This window comes from Urocitellus parryii, chromosome 3, assembly GCF_045843805.1.
Source record: "Urocitellus parryii isolate mUroPar1 chromosome 3, mUroPar1.hap1, whole genome shotgun sequence".
Lineage (NCBI taxonomy): Eukaryota > Metazoa > Chordata > Mammalia > Rodentia > Sciuridae > Urocitellus > Urocitellus parryii.
The window spans coordinates 212,296,353-212,313,970 of record NC_135533.1 but is presented as its reverse complement, the minus strand read 5'-3'; the positions used below and the strand labels follow the sequence as shown (position 1 = coordinate 212,313,970).

General features: G+C 41.9%; 1 protein-coding gene across 1 annotated transcript; it reads right to left on the bottom strand.

Annotated features, from left to right (window-relative positions):
- Window positions 1-3,894: 3,894 nt before the first annotated feature.
- On the bottom strand, window positions 3,895-17,301 carry LOC144253891 (olfactory receptor 7A40-like). The gene is made up of 2 exons (XM_077796551.1): window positions 17,060-17,301; window positions 3,895-4,837 (listed from the first exon to the last, which is right to left on the bottom strand). The coding sequence occupies exons 1-2, from the start codon at window positions 17,299-17,301 to the stop codon at window positions 3,895-3,897; spliced, it is 1,185 nt and encodes a 394-aa protein (XP_077652677.1).
- Between the last annotated feature and the right edge of the window lie 317 nt (window positions 17,302-17,618).

Below are 17,618 nucleotides of genomic sequence, written 5' to 3'. Positions count from 1 at the left end.
GTGAGTTACCAAGAGCCTTCTTCTTTTTTTTTTTTTTTAGTTGTAGATGGTGTGCACTAAAAGTTACAGAGCTAGAAACATTTTTTCAGCTATCCTACTGTTGCAATAAAAGGAACATCCTGCTATTACCCTGCCACACCCAAGAAGCCCATTGTACTGGAACGCCTGATGCCTGTTAGCATCAGAGCCAAGTGTCAAAGCTGTTCACATCCTCACTTTTGGGAAAGGAATGTTTCCCAGGCCTGGCTTTTGCCAAAACTTCAGGATCAGCTGATGACCAGAGGCTTGTTCACTCTCCACACATTTTCTTTTTATTCTTTTTCCATTTTTATTTCTCTCAGGATACTTTAAATTTCCTTTTATTTTCTTCACTGGTTGTTCAGGAGCATATTCTTCAAGGACCCTGCATTTGTAAATTTCCAGAAATTCCTATTTTTTTATTTTTAGTTTTCAATGGACCTTTTATTTTACTTAGTTATATATGGTGCTGAGAATTGAACCCAGTGCCTCACATGGGCTAGGCAAACACTCTACTGCTGAGCAGCAACCCCCGCCCCCAAGTGTGGAGAGCAGTGACAGTGATTGGAGACCAGTGTCTGAAACTGGGGTCCCTGATGAATTCATGGCTGTGGCATCCTTGGTGCCTGGGAAAGTTTCTGAGCAAAGGTACAGATACCCAGTTGCTATGGCAATGCCCTTTATGGGGAGGCTCCATGCTAGAGTCTTATCAGCCTCACCTTGCTCTCAGGCCCACAGCTCCTGGCAATGAAGGAATTCTCTTGCTAAGAAAACTACAATGTTTCATCAGTTCTGCTGCTACTGAACCTTTCATGAGAGCTACACAATGCCCCTAACATTGCACATTGCAACTGTAGAATGTAACTGAGGAGTAAGATGCATAATGTTGCTAACTCTGTAACTTTCATGAATACAAAGAATAATGCTTGCATAGTCTTTAATCTGATTAATGAGACATATATAATAAAGATTGCTGGCATAATTCTTTAGACCTGCTTCTTCATCAGAGATCAGCACTCCACCCAATCCCAGCTGTTAATTTCACAATCTGCATACATGAGTCTTATTTCTTCCAATCTCCAATCACCTCTCACAAGAACCTGCTAGTTTGGCAGTGCTGGTCACCACACCCCAGAAATTCCTATTATTGATTTCTGGTTTCACATTATTAGAGTTGAAAAGGACACCAGATAATATTTTCTTCTTCTTGAGTTTGCTAAGATTTGTCTTGTAGTGCAATATAAGGTCTCAGCTGGAGAATGTTCCATTGTGCTCAAGAAGAACTGGTATTGTTTTGCTGTTCTGTGGAATGTCCAATGAGTGCCGTGGTTGCATTGGGCCTAAAGTGGAACTTAAGTCTCATGATCTCATAACTTCTGTCTGGATGATCTGAACTTGGTGCATAAAAGCCCCCTATTTTCACCATTTGGCCATCTGCTTCTCCCTTCAGCTACTTTAATATTTGCTTTAAACATCTGGGTACTCCACTGTTGAGTGCATAGATATTTATAATTGCTATAGCCTCTTCTAACACAGGACCCTTTCTGGTCATATAATGTCCTTCTCCTGGTCTCCCTTTACAATTTTCACAATTGTCCCTGAAAGTTTTCAAATTTATATTTAGCTGAAAACAAAAATATTAAAATATATGCTTATTCACTTTTGTTCCTGATGATGGTCAACACATGCACGAATTGTGTCAGGTCCAAGTCAGGTTGTATTTATCTAATCAAGCATTTAATTAGTACATCATGGTGAAAACCTTCTGGCTTTTTGCAGTATACCACATTGTCCTCCCTCTGCACAGTGGAGAAAGGGGACCGAGCAAGAGAGGAGGCACTAGAAGATGAAATTGGCAAGATGATGTTGCAAGCGTGTATGAACACATCTCAATGAATACCATAGTTGTACAAAATTATAAGGCATAAATGTAAAAAAATAAAAGGGGGACCAGGAGTGTAGGGGAGGGGAATCAGGAGAGGGAAGTAACAGCGGAAGTATTGGGGATTGAAAGGGAACACATTGTGTTATGAGTACGTATGACAATGCAGATGAACCCCACCATCAAGGATGATTACATGCCATTAATGAAAACACCATTTCAAAAAGCATATAGTGCATGACTGTTTTCTATCGAGTAATATATTTGAGTCTAGCACTATTGGAATAAAATAAAAGTACATGCACATCACTAGTGAAAGAGTAATACATGGCACAAGAGTGGGAATGGCAGGATGAAGAACAGACCTGGGGTTTGGAAAACTGTGAAACAGACACAGAGGCTCCAAAAGCTGAGGCTTGGACAGTGAAGGGGAGCACTAGGAGAGGGTCCATCACTGAACTTTGCAGAATGTTCTATATGTTGTAGTTTGGATATGAGGTGTCCCCCCAAAGCTCCTGTGTGGGGTACTCAGAGATAAAGAAAGTGGAGTGGGAGAGCTGTGACCTAAACCATCCATCCCAGTTTGAATGGACTGAGTGGGTGGTAGCTCTGGGCTGGTGGGCATTGCTATAGGAGGCGGATCAAAGGGGCATTTCCTGGAAGGATGCAGCCTTCCTGGGCACCTTCCCGGCTGCTCCCTCTCTGTCTGCTGGCTGGCATGAGATGAGCACTGACTCTCCACCAGGCATGTCTGCCATGATGACCTTTCTCACCTTGGGCCAGAGCCATGGACTCAATCTCTAGAACCAGGAGCCAAAACACTTTCCCTCCTCTAAATTGTTCTTGGGTATTTTGGCTACAGATATGCAGAGTTGACTAGTGCACATCACCACCCTCGGCCTCTAACCAGTAAGACCTCAAGTCTGAGAGTATCAGCCAAGGTTAGCAGAGTGTCCTCTGTTGACTCTTACCTGACAACAAACCTTGAAAGGAACTGGAGGCATGTGAAGAGATGGAAAAGACCAGAAGATAAGGAGTGATATTGGCCAAATCATTACATTGTGTTCAGCTACAAACATGTGATGACAAATCCCATCACAATTTGCAACTATAATGTTGCAAATAAAAAAAATTTTAAAATGTGGGGGGTGGGGAGAAAGGCCAGAAGATTTCCCAACATACACACCAATATAAACAAAACTACATGCATTATTTTTAAATCATTTATTTTGGGATAATGTTTGTGATGGCAAAGGCTTGATACCATAACCAGTGCCAGCAGAATGGAAACAGTCAGAATAACCTGCAACATTTATATTTACCATTTGCTCTGATATTTAAAAGCAATAATCCTGACTACCTTGTTGTTCATATTTATTTCAGATAGTGGTATCCATAAATGACCATGGTGGGTTTCCAGGAAACCTGGAGACAGAGTACATTATGTTTCATCAGGACGACCACTGAGGCATGAATCCTCATTCCCAGAAGCACTCCTGGGCAGCAGACAAACTCTGGTGCATGCCTTTCTCACATGGTCAACTGTAAAACCACCACTCAGTGGACCTCTACATATTAAGGAAGAGCAGTTAAGGTAGCAACACAGAAAGGAAAAAAAAAGAACAGAAAATGGAAAAACTGTGGTCTCAGATTTCCTCCTTCATAAAATAAAGGAAACAGCCTCAGTGGGTTATATTCCACAGGACACTGCAGCTCATCAGAATATCAGACTCACGGAAATCTGCAAATCTCTTCTGATCTGAGATGGAAAGAATTGAGAATTTAGGTCTGAAAAGGTAGAAAATGTTGGCAATCAGAGAGAAAATGATACTTCCTAATGAGCTTCCTTAAATATTAACACAGTTGAGATTAAAAGGAACTCCAGGAAATTAACAGGAGGCACAAGGTCTACTTCATGGTCTGGATAAAGAACCAGGGTCTGGTCCAGGGTCTCTGAGGCCCGTGTCCACAGGCACAACTTGGAAATGTCTCCTCTATGGCTTCCCTTGGAAGAGTCTCCTCAGAGCTCCCATGATGTCCTTGTTCCTCAGACTGTAGATGAAGGGGTTCAGCATGGGGGTGACCACGCTGTACATCACCGAGGCTCTTGCTGTTGATTGTGAGTTCTGGGTAATGGAAGAGCTGAGGTACACCCCCAGGAGTGTAGAGTAGAACAGGGAGACCACAGAGAGGTGAGTTGCACAGGTAGAGAAGGCTTTGTACTTGCCCTGAGCTGAGGAGATTGCCCGGATGGAGGACACAATCTTGGAGTAGGAGTACAGGACCCCAACTAGAGGGCCACCTCCCAGCAAGACAGCTCCAAAATACATTACCATGTCAATGGAAAAGGTGTCAGAACAGGCAAGTAGGACCAGCTGGTTGAGTTCACATACAAAGTGTGGGATCTCCAGGTCTGTGCAGAAGGACAGCCCCAAGGCCATTAAGATGTCTATTAAGGAGTTCAGAGCAGTCAAGGCCCAGCAAGCCAGCACCAGCAGTCCACAGAGCCGGCGGTTCATGATGACCATGTAGTGCAAGGGGTGACAGATGGCCACATACCGGTCATAGGCCATCACCGCCAAGAGGAAGTTATCCAAAACACCAAAGAATATGAAAAAGTATATCTGGATGATGCATCCATTATAGGTGATGACCTTGCTCTGGGTCTGGATGTTCACCAGCATCTTGGGGATACTCGTTGTGGTGAAGCCAATGTCTGCAAAGGACAGGTTGATGAGGAAGAAGTACATGGGCGTGTGCAGGTGGGAGTCTGAGATGGTGGCCACAATGATGAGCAGGTTCCCCAGCACCGTAACCAGGTACATAAACAGAAACAGCCCAAAGAGGAAGGGTTGCAATGTGGGATCCTCTGAAATTCCCAGAAGTAGAAATTTTGAAATGCGTGTGTCATTACCTGGCTCCAAATATTTAATGTGACTAATGAAAAAAAAATACAAAGAAATCATTTGACACAATTAGGCAGTACTAACCTGAAGGAAGGGGATCTTTGAAGTGTACAATCAAGACTAACTGCTATGCTTTGTTCCTCTTTAGGGGATCCCCTGGCCACCTCCAATTTGGAGTTGCTGTCTCACTGTCTCGGTCTTTCCCCAAGAGAACCTTCAGTACAGATCACTAAAGATTAACTCTTTCTTGTGTTTGAGGAATATCAGTTAGTGACAATGGTGGTCCAGGCACTGTCTAGGCAATGATAGGTCACTCCCAACAAACTGAGCATCCCTGCAATCCAGTGAGGGGGAAATAATGGAAGGAAGTCAGAGCAAATACTCATTGGGGAAACAGTAATCCTTCCACATTCTGATGAAGGTCAGTACACTGAGGCTCCTAAGGAGCAAGGGCCGCAGGAGTGTCATTTCCTTCTGGGTGCTCAGACATGATCATCCCTTAGGTGACACAGCATGTAACCCCACCAGAAGGACAGGGAGGGGGCCACAGAGTCACCTGCAGACACGTGTGTCAGGCAGAATGGAGGATGGTCATTGCAGAGGGCCTGAGGAAGGGGCTTGTTCCTGATGTTCAGGTTCAACCAGGAAGCCAGAGTGGCAGGAGGATGAGCAAGAGGGAGAGGGACGTGAGCTGGTGTCCCAGGGTGACAAGGCACAGATTCCCCCTTGAGGAGCCTCCTGGGCTTTCTGTGAATTGGCAGCACCTTGTTTATTTCTCTCAGTGGCCTTATGCTAGGGGTTGTGTGTTATGAGTCGCCTTCTGGAATACTCTCAGCTCAGGTCTCCTTCCTCTAAAAACCCTAAAGTCAAAAGCAAACACACAAGTGCAAGCACGCACACACACACACACACACACACACACACACACACACACACACCTTAAAAACATGCTGCAATCCACGGCCTTCTGGGCCCATGTCTTCCCTGTACTTCTCCCTTTATTCACACTTTTTAAAATGAAAGGATGACAGGGAAGACTCAACAGCAAATTATTTTTCCTCAACAAAGGAAAAGACAGTCCTCAGAGCTCTCACTCTGCCACACACATTTACACGTGGGTTCCCATTTGGAAAGGTGATTTTGCACTCTGCATTCAAGGAAACAAAAAGAAATTCTGCTCCATAAAACCAAAGAGAGGAATCAAGTGGCTCTCAGGATAAAAACAGTCTATTAAACTCAGGTGTATCTGAAATTTTGTTAGAAAGAGCTTCTTGTTCCTGGCTGCATCTCAACTCCAGTTACATTCCAACAAGAATCAGCAAAGGTAATTGGAAATGAAACACACATTTATCAAAGCATAGACATAAGTCTACTTGGTGCCGACACACACGTAGAATATCCATATTTTAAAAAAAAAAACAAAGGGAGAATAAATTTAAAAAACTAATATACAAAACAACAACACGAATGGGTATTTTATATAAAAATAGAAAACATGTGTTTCCTACACCATTCAATGTTGACTTGAGTAACTATGTTTACTAGTTAATTGACACACATGACCATACATGTAAAGCCTCCACTCCCTCTTCTACTGGGGCTGCCTTTGTCACCACTTTATTGTCAGCAAGGACCCTGCATTGCTGAGCTCACTGTTCACTTCCTTTTTCAACATGGTAAAAAAAATACATCAGTGAATTATTGAATAATTCAATAACCAACCACAGAAACCTCCCAGCTCTGGGCAAGGCTGGATTGGCACTTGGGTGAACCTAGGAACATGCTCTTGGCTGCCAGCCTCTCAGAAGCCTTTCTGTAGCACCCACTGGGCTCTCAGGCTCACCTGGATGGGATTCTGGAAGGAAGTCCAAGTTCCTCCCTGGACGGTTGACAACGGACCCTGAAGTGGCACTGCCAGGCAAGACTGCAGGAAGGGGTCAAAGCTCAGATTCCAAAGCAGACATAGATCTCTAAAGCAAGGAAGCCCACTCCACCCAGACCACGGCCACACATATGCTGGGGGACAGGGGCAGGAAGACAAGCACTCCCTGTGTGTCTGCTCATGAGGCACACTTCCCTCTTGTTATTCCAACACTCAGACATCATTTCCCTGTGGGACTTTGCTCTGCACCAAAAGCAATTTATTTTTTGCCGATTCTCTGTTCCCAAGATGACTAATTAAGTGCCAGGTGAATTAGTCATTATTACTTTTCTCCAAGAACTATTCTGCCTTCTATATTTCAAACCTCCCACACCTTCCCCCAATCCTGACAAAAGTTTTTTCCTAAGTCTAAGACTGGGAAACCTACTTCACCGGGTCCCCTTGAGTCCCCATGGGCTTGAGCCCCATCTCCAGGAAATTGACTGTTCCTCTATTCAACCATGGATGAACTCTGATCTCTGAATACAGAATCAAGCTACTACAACCCTTGGCTTCATGAAACTTTTTCCACAACAACAAACAAACAAAAAATATGCTTATAACACAAGCTGAAAGTTATCATGTGGTCATATGTTCATAAAAATTTTACAAATTAAAGAGAGATATTTAGATCTTTTTATGCACATTTCACTGAGATTAGCAGTGTGTAATAATTCCCTCATTTCGTTTTTATAAAATCTCATTCTTTGTGGTCTGTTTTGTGAATCTTGTCCTACATTCAAACCCATTGGGTCTCAGAATGCTTAAGTGGTCTGCCCCATTGGGCCCAATGGGAGTTCCAATCTCCACACAGGAGGACTCAGAAATGTGCAGTCTGTAACAGAATGAAAACACCGTGAATGCTGTGTTCCATGTACCTGGAACATAGCAGGTACTCAATAGACACTTGCTGAATGAATTAATCCATAGATCATGTGATAGAGCAAGTGGTTTGAGAGGTTAGTGTGAAATGCTGCTGAATACTGAGGAAGGTGGATGAGTGAGAATTCACTCTGATGGGAAAGAAGGCAGAAGGCTTACAAATGTGGGGGAAAGGGTTGGGGACAGCAAATAAACGAAGTCTATAAATGCAGAGATAGGGAATGTGCCAGCAATGACAAGGGGTCCTGAGAGGGTGATTGCTCAGTTGTTCTTGCCATAGTGAGCCGCCATGTTGGGAGAGGCCCCAATGGCTACAGACCAAGGACAATTCCTGGTGCTGAAAGTGAACCTTGTCCAATAACCAGTCAGATAACAGGAGCTAGTTCTACCAAGGCAAAAAAAAAAAAAACAGAATTCTGCCAATTTCCTGCATGAGCCCAGAGGAGACTCCTGAGCTCCCGCTGAGAACATAGCCTGGCCAGGGGTTTGATTTGGCCAATGTGTGAGAAGCCCTGAGCAGACAAAGCTGTCATGTATACCTAAATTCATCTGGAAATGGGCACTCCAGTTGATTCCATATCTTAGCTACTGTGAAAATCCTAAAACAAACATGGGAATGCAGATATCTCTTCAACATACTCATTTCCTTCCCACAGGATTTTTCCTAGGTAGGAGAATTGCAGAATCAGATAGTTCTATCTTTAGATGTTTGAGGAAACTCCCTACTGTTCCCCACAATGATTTATTAATTTACATTCCACCAACAATGTGCAAGAGTTCCTCTTTCTCCCCATCCTCACCAGAATTTTTGTATATATTTGATAATAGTCACTCTGACTGGGGTTAGATGGTTTCATTGCAGGTTTTTTAAAATTATTTTCTTTAGTTGTCAATGGGCCTTTATTTTATTTATTTATATGTGGTGCTGAGATTCAGACCCAGGACCTCACACATGCCAGAAGATAATACATGGGTGTTGCTTTAAGGCACTTACTATGTGGTGATTTCTTTTGCATCACTGCCAAGGCAAGATGCACATTCTATCTCTCCAATTATTTGGGTATCATTTGTTATTTTTAATGCATGCTGAATTGTACATATTTATGGTATGTGGTGTGCTATCTTTATAAGCCTATAAATAAACATAATGTGTAATGATTTATTCAGGGTGATTTTCATCATCTCAAACATTTATGATTTATTTGCATTGGAAATACTTGAAATTATATTTTTCAGCTTTTTTCAAATCCAACATAAATTACTTTACCTTTAGTCACCCTACTGTATTATAGAAGATGAGAGCCTTTTCTGCCCAACTGTATTTTTGCACCTAATCACACACTTCTTTCTATTCTCCCTCCCTCTTTCCATTCCAAAATTCTAGTAACCACTATTCTACTGTCAACTTCAATGAAGTCAAATTTCTTAGGTTCCACTTAGGAGTTAGAAGATATGGGACTTATATTCCTGTGCCCAGTTTCTTTCACGTAACATAATTTATCTGGATCTATCCATGTTATTGCAAATGACAGGATTTCTTTCATTGCCAGGGCTCTGAAACTTTACAATGTGTATGTAAATATACCACATTTCATTATCCATTCATCTGGAAATGGGCACTCGGGTTGATTCCATATCTTAGCTATTGTGAAAATCCTGAAATGAACAAGGAAATGCAGATATCTCTTCAACATACTCATTTCCTTTCCATGGGATTTATCCTAGGTAGGGGAATTGCAGAATCAGAGGACAGCAATGTCTTCTGCTTGTGAATCTATGAGTGTATTGAATGAGCCTGCAGGAGGGTAGGCAAAGCAATGAAATAAATCCTCTAGTTTGAGGTCAGGGCTCTGCAGAAAGGTCATGGGGGAGAATCCTTATGTTTAGGAGAATGAGACTCAAGGGACAGCATTAATCGAATAAAAATAATCTTCAGATAAAGAAACAGATTGCAGGAATTGGAAAACATGGTAGCAGGAAGGGAGTGAGCCAGCAAATCTCACCTAGTCAGAATACTCCATCTCTGAGAGTGTTAGAGGACCCCTAAACAGCTGCTCTCTGCAGAAATTACCAGCGCTGGGACCCCTAGTGGAGCTTCGGGCCTCAGTGTTGGAGTAGGACACCTTGCATTGGAGCAGGACCCAATGCCCAAAGTTCTAGCCCAGAAAGACTCCAGGAGGGCCTTAGCAGAATCACTCATCAACACGTTTGGAGATCTCCCAAGACTTCACTCCGGGTCCCATGCAAGAATTGCAGAAACAGATAGTTCTATATTTAGAAGTTTGAGGAAACTCCCTACTGTTCCCCACAATAGTTGCATTATTTTACATTCCACTAACAGGGTAGAGAGTTCCTCTTTCTCCCCATCCTCACCAGAATTTTTGCATATGTTTGACAATAGTCACTCCAACTGGGGTTAGATGGTTTCCATTGCAGTTATTTTTTTAAAAGAGAGAGAAAGAGAGAGAGAGAGAGAGAGAGAGAGAGAGAGAGAGAGAGAGAGAGAGAAGGGAGAGAGAGAAAGAGACAGAGAGAGAATTTTTTAATATTTTTTTTCAGTTTTCAGCGGACACAACATCTTTATTTTATTTTTATATGGCAGACATTTTTTAAATTATTTTTTTAGTTGTCAATGAGCCTTTATTTTATTTATTTATATGTGGTGCTGAGATTCAGACCCAGGACCTCACACATGCCAGGCAAGTCTCTACTATTGAGCCACAACCCAAGCCCTCCATTACAGTTTTTCTTGGAATCTCAATTATCATTAGTGATGGCAAGCATTTTTTAATTTATAGGTCCCATTTCTTTCATCTCCAGAAAGATATCCAGTGTTCCCAGCACCATTTTTTGTAAATATAATTCTTTCTCCCTTGTACGTTAACAACTTTGTTGAAATTAGTTGAATTTAAATTTATAAATTTATGTCTCGGCTCTCTATTCTGTTCATTGGTCTGTGCCCATGCCAGTACTGTTTTATTACTATTGCTTTGTAGTATGTTTTGAAGACAAATATTGCTCTTTCTTCACCCTTATGCTTCTTGCTTAGGGTTGTTTTCATTGTTTGGATCTTTAGTGCTACCTCAACATCTTTAAGATTGCTTTCTTTACTTTTGTGAAGAATGTCACTGGTATTTTGATAGGAATTGCATTGAATCTATGGATTGTTTTGTGGAGATTGAACATTTTAACAATATTAATACTGCCAATGCATGAACATGGGCTATCTTTCCCTGTGTGTGTCTTCATCAATTTCTTTCTCCAATGTTTTCTACTTATTGTAGAAATCTCCTACCTCCTTGGTTTAATTTATTTTATTTTTATTATTGTGTGTTTTTAAAGAGCTGTTTGTAAATTAAATTATTTTCTTGATTTCTATTTCAGCTACTTCATTATTGTTGTGTATAAATGTTGCTAATTGCTGTTGTTGACTTTGTATCCTTTGGGTTTCCTGGATTTATCAGTTCTCATTGTTTCCCAGAGACATCTTCCAGTTTTTCAACCTAAAAGATGGTGAAGCTTGGATAGGAAGTACCAAAACATAGTTTTGTAAGGGGAATAACTTCTGGTGTTCTCTAACACAGTAAGTTCATTTTAGTTTTACAACATCTCATTATGTGTCTCATAAAGAACTAGGAAGAGAGGAGTTTGCAGGCTCCACACAAAATAAATAGCACATGTTTAAGGTGATAGAAAGGCTGATAATGCTGATTGTATTATTGCATACTGTGCACAATATCAAAGTATCACTATATCACATGAGTATGTATAATTGTGAGAACTATAGTGTTAAAATCAGGTCACCTCAGATGGGACAACCTAACATTCTCTTGTCCAGTTGGGATGCCCTTATTATTGGAACTTCCAGAACTCTGATGAAGAACAATGGTGAGAGTGAACACCCTCACCTTCTTCCACATCTTTCAGGAAAAGCTTTCAACTTTTCCCCATTCACTAAGCTGTCGGCTGCGGGTTCATCATATGTACCCTTTATGTGTTGAGCTATGTTCCTCCTATGCCTAATTTGTTGAGAGTATTTTTCATCATGCAGGAAGGTTAAATTTTATCAAGTGCTCCTTCTGTATCTTTTGAGATGATCATATGGTTTTTATCCTTCATTCAATTGATGTGATGTGTCATATTTATTGATTTGTGTATGTAGGATCATCATGTGAGAAAAATTGTGGGATATTGCTCCTATTTGATCATGGTGTATAATCTTTTTTGATACACAGTACTCATTTTTTTTTTTGGGAAAAGATACTAGATACGATTTCAATCTGCTTCAATTTTCTAAGTCTTGCTTATGGCCCAACACATGATCTCTCCTGGGGAGTGTGCTGGAGAACAAAATGTATTCTCTTGCCAATGGTGAAAATGTTCTGTATATGTATAATGGGTCCATTTACTCAAATGTGTGAGGTCTAGTGTTTTCCTAACTTTCTGTGTGGATTATGCAAACGTGGTATATTAAAGTGCCTTACTATTGTGGCATGCTCTCTGTCATTTCTGGATTCTATAAAAGCTTGATCTTATGAAAGTGAAAAGCAGAAGGGGGGTTACTACAGGCTAAAAAGATAAGGGAGATTAACAGATGGAGGATACAAGTCAATAGATACAAGATTACAGATAGTAGGAAAAAATTCTCATGTTCTGTTGCACAGTGCGTTGACTATAGTTAGCAATAGTATGTTGTACATTTCAAAATGGCTGGCAGTGAGGACTGAATGCTCTCAGCACAAATGATAACTATGCAAGGTGACAGATGTGCTAATTACTCAAATTTGCTCATTACACCTTATATGCAAGTCTACTCCAGAAATACATACAATACTCCATAAATATATACAATAATTATATGTTAATTAAAAACACCACTCCTCTATATTTATCCAAAAGAAGTAAAATCAGCATATACCAATACAAATTTTTATACCAGAACAATGCAGAATAACCAAGTTATGAAATCAGCTCAGGTGCTCATCAATAGACCACAAGACAAAGATAATGTGTTTATACACAATGGAAATTTGCTCAGCCATAAAGAAGGGTGCAATGACGGCATTTTCTGGTGAATGGACAGAATGGAGGACATCATGCTAAGTGAAATAAGTCCTCCAGTGTCAGAAAGTCACAAGTCAAATGATCTCTCTCTTATGCAGAGATAGATTGAAATAAGAAATGTTTTAAAAGGTGGGGGATTCCCATGAAAAACAGGAGGGTGGTTCGTAGAGCACCTGTGCCAGGAAACCCTTGTGACCTTGTGACGTCACAGTGACCTGAACCAATGAGGAACAAGGTGATGGTCACAATGGCTGCTATCCCTGGAGCATCTGATCTGGGTAGGTCATTTCCTGTGAGCTATAACCTACAGCTTAGTTCACACAGAAACAACATAAAGAAGAGGGGAATGACCCAGTTTGTAAATAAGGAGCCACGGTCAGTAAGTTGGACTTCCTGTCATGAGGGAAACATTCAGGATGCAAATGTCAAATTGTATTGGCAGATGCTGAGCTCAAAAGGGTCCACATCTGACCACCTAAATTCAGAACTGAGGTAGTGGATAGTTCACGGTGGAGAGGCCTCAGAACACCTGCACCTAACTCTGACCCTGGGCCACAGCCTCAGTGCAAAATAATGGAACCACCATGTGACCCCGCAGTCCCACCACTGGAAAAGGTCACCCAAAGGAAATGAAGGTGACATCTCAGAGACTTCTGCACTTCCATAATCAGGGCAGCATTGATCAGAGTAGGCAGACATGGAATCCACTTAGGTGTCTATCCATGGATGGATGGATAAAGAAAACACTATATGAATACTCAAGGGAGTATGATTCAACCATAAAAAAAGGAAGAAAGCCTGTCATTTGTGACAAAACAGTTGGAAATTCTAGTTTCGAAGGAAGGTAAAGTGAGACTGAAAGATAAATGCTGCATGATCTCACTCACATGTGGAATCATAAAATGTTAATTCATAGATACAAAGAGTGAAATGGTGTTCACCAGGGACTGATGTGGTTTGTGGGGTTGTGGGGAGAGATGTTGGTCAAAGGATCTGAGGTTCAGCTAGACAGGAGGAAGAGTTCAGGAGACCTACAACCTGGTGACCATAGTTAGCAACAGAATCTTTAACAGTGGTGAGTGGATATCGAGTGTCTCACCACAGAAATAATAACCACAGGAAGTGATGCACATGATGATTAGCTGGAGCAGTCACTCCACAGGGCATGTGTTCTTGAAAACATTCTGTTATAGGCCATTATCACAATTTTACTATGTATTATCAAAAAACAAGAGAGTCCACCAGCCAGGACTGGCAGACTCAATGCCAACTGGGAGCTCTTACAAAACCACAACCTCTGGCCACACCAACCTGCCCCATCACAACCTGCATTTCAACCAGATCTCCAAGTGATTCATATTCTCCCTGAAGTTGGAAAGTTTCTGGTCTGGAAAAGTGTTTCTCAAACTCTCCACTCTCAACCTGCTAGGCCCAGTGCAAATCCCAAGTTGTAACATCCCCAACTTCCTCAGCCATTGCCACCGTCTCCAGGAGCCCTCATCCTGCCTGGAGGAAGACCAGTGCCCTGGAGCAGGAGAATTGGGAGGGCCAGGAGGAAAGCTCATGACACTCAGTTCATCATTGGAGGCAAGTCCTGCAGGAAACGTTCAGCAAGAACAGAAGCTGACAACATGGACCCACCCAGCCCAGAGCTGAGAGAGCTGAGTGCTGACTCACTCATCTGCCACTGGTTAACATGTTAAAAAGAGATGCGACTCTCAGACTCTGCAATGCTTAGATCATTGCTGACAACATATAATGGGAACAGAGTCCCATTGGACAAGACTGGGAAAGTGTATCAAGTATTTTCCATAAAATGAGAACATATCCAGGGAGCTCCCCAAGTAGCAGGTTGGGCAAAATGAGTCTCAGGGGTGGCAGGTTGTGCAGTGAGGTGAGGGCATTTCTTCCTTTAATTTCAGCCTGGAGTGTATTCAAGCCACTTCCATATTCATTACAAAGGGGAGACTAGGGCTAATTACAAATACTGCCTTGCCACCATCCTTCAGGGGACACACTTCTCACAGCATCCTCTCTCGTGCTGGGTGGTCATGAAATAAGTTTTATTTGATGGGTTAAAGTAGAAAATTGAAGGGCTTTATTTTTCAAATCTTGCTGTACAGGCTGAACAAAATGTTTAGGTGTTTAGCCTTTTTCTTTCTTTGGAATTGCAAATATTCTTTGCTTTTATGGGAACAGTCATCTTTATATTCTGAGTTCAAGGATAGAATTGGAAGTAATTTTCACTAAGGTCCTGTTTGCCATGTAGTTCTTTATATATGTTTTGACAGTTTGAGGGGGAACATGTGAGCTTATGAATTTTATGTGGCCAAACCTACAAGTAGGTCCCCTTGCTGACCCCCCTCCATTGCTTTTTATATTTAAAGTTCTGCATGATCCATGGTGATCGAGTTCCTCTTACACCATTTTGCATCTTATTTCTCATCTGGTTTTTCTGAACTATTGCTTTTTGGCCTTTGGGTTGGTTCTGATTTCATGAGCAGCAATCACCCTCCACCCTTTTGTAGAATGTACTCTATTGCATTAAAGTGGACATCTCCCGTTTCCTTCTCATGAGCACATGTTTCCTACACAGGAGTTTCATTACATCTGCAGAGATTTCCTCTTGGCACAGTTGGGATAGGCACCTGGCTTCATGGGCTTCCTAATGGCAATAGGTGGGAAGATGCAGGTGACATTCCTGGTCCACGTGCATGGTGGGAACTCATGAAGGGAGAGGAGGTGACGCTCTAACCTTGGTTTTTACTCACCCCATCACTCCTGCTGCTATGTCCAGTGTCCTAAGCACATTTTTACACACTTACGTTTTTTCAGGATGAAATTGTACCTTTGGACTCCACTTCTTTCTCTGTTCCTAAAAAAAGTATGTTTTATCATTTTATATCCAGGTGTTTTCCAATCTCAAATTACTCATGATGATGGAATTAAATAATTGTTGTTTTAAATCTTAGATGGAAAATTTATTTTATTTTTAAATTAATTTCTTTAAAAATTAATGACAGCAGAATTCATTATAATTTTATTACACATATACAGCACAATTTTTCATACCTCTGGTAAATTTTATTTTAGATTTTCAATCAATTTAGTTTAAAGATACTGTTTTGAAACTATGTGTTGATCTGGGTAGAAATCTGTATTTCTTTAAATTTTCACAATATAAATGTGCACCTTTAAAAACAAAATGAACAGAACATGGAGAATCTCTTCTTGTTTGGACCTTACATTATAATGCAAAATGTAGAACACACAAAAATAAATGCATGTATGTGATAATGTTCCCAGGGATAAATCCTCTGTAGAAAGATGAAAAAATGTCAAAAGAGGTGCAGGATTTTATGGAGATCAGTCTAGATCAGGGGCACTTCAGCTCATATATTCCAAATTGGGAATGATCCTTTTAACACACAGTTGAACTCATTTTGCAATTCTTTTGTTGTAGATTCTATGCTTCTGTGTTCATCAAGGATATGGGGCTGTAATGTTTCCTCTCTTGTATGGTGCTTGTCTGCTAAATTGAAACCTTGATACTACAGACCCCTGATCCCAACTAACAGAGAGAAACGAGGAGGCACCCACTCTGGTCCACAGGATATCTTTGACATCAGAACAATGCATGATTATGCATCCATGAGATACCTCAAGTTGTCAGACTCATAGATACACAGAATAGAACAGTGGTGTCAGGGCCTGGAGTAGGGGACATTTGGGCTGTGTGTCCAGGGTGTAAAGTTAAAGTTGTACATGGGATTAATATCCAGACACCTGCTGTGCAGCATAGAACCCACACTAATGGTATAATATCATAGAGGTGAAAATTCGCTGTTGGGGTAGACATTAGGGTAAGAGGTCCTGCCAAAGGGGAAAAAAGCAAAATAAGAAACACAAGGGATGTGGGGACACTCATGGAGGAGATGGGCACATCTATGACACTGAAGTGGTAAAGGGACAGCCAGGGTCACATGTGTCTGAATTTATCCTCTCATCCACATAAAGTATGTGCAGCTCCTCAGGGGTCAGCCACCTCAGGAAAGCTGCCTCAAGCAACAGTCACAAGAGGGCAGGGGAACAAAGGCCCCTCCTGAGGATGTCAGCATCTCCACAGCAGCCAGGAGACAGCTCCTTCCTCAGCATTCGCAGACAGGACCTCCTGTGCACCCACCAGCTCACGCTTGCTGCCCCCGGGGCTCCTTTGAAACGTGGATGTGCCAGGACAGCGCCATCCTCAGGACCCTGCACTGTCGCCCCTCCCACCAGGCCCAGGCTGGTAGCTCAGCCTGGCTCTCCACTGACCTCAGCTATAGAGTCTGGAGCTCCATTCTCTCTGCTGCTCTCCTGCAGTGTCCACTGAGCTCTCAGACTCACCTGGAGACGAGCTCTGGGAGGAAGGTCTCCCTGTAGAAGTGCAAGGTCCTTCCTGAGTGGGCTTGGTGGTGACTGAAGTTCTGTGCCCAGAAAACACAGCAGGTAGAAGTCAGTGTCAGGTCCACAGGCAGGTTGAAGACCTTAAAGGACTCCACCAAGCCCCATACCATGTAAGGCTGTGCACTGAGAGATGACATCACAGCAGAGAGCCACAGCTCCCTAGATCTGCTCACTAGGCTCATTTCCCTCTTGTTACCCTGGGGGAAACTGGCCTAGAAAGACAGGAAATTTTTCCTGTTGTTCTATTTTCCCAGGAGACCCATTTATAGTCCAGTGAAACTAGTTTATATTGTTCCTCCATGGACCCACCTGCCTTCCATAGGTCCAGTTTCCTCGCATAGTCTGACACTGATGAGTTCATCTTGATTGGATCTCCTGGATCTTGAAAGCAGGTATCTGTAGTGGGTAAAAAGCACCAGATATCCTTGAAAATTGTCATGCCATTTTTAACAAGAGGGAGAATTGTGGTCCTCTGGACTAAAGGTTTGGGAAATACACT

What these genes read in the sequence shown, in the direction of transcription:
- LOC144253891 (XM_077796551.1), bottom strand. Translation starts at nt 17,301, where the DNA reads ATGAGCCTAGTGAGCAGATCTAGGGAGCTGTGGCTCTCTGCTGTGATG. An exon ending in CTCCCAGAGCTCGTCTCCAG is followed by an intron (nt 4,838 to 17,059) that starts GTGAGTCTGAGA and finishes TTTTTTCATTAG; the next exon opens with TCACATTAAATATTTGGAGC.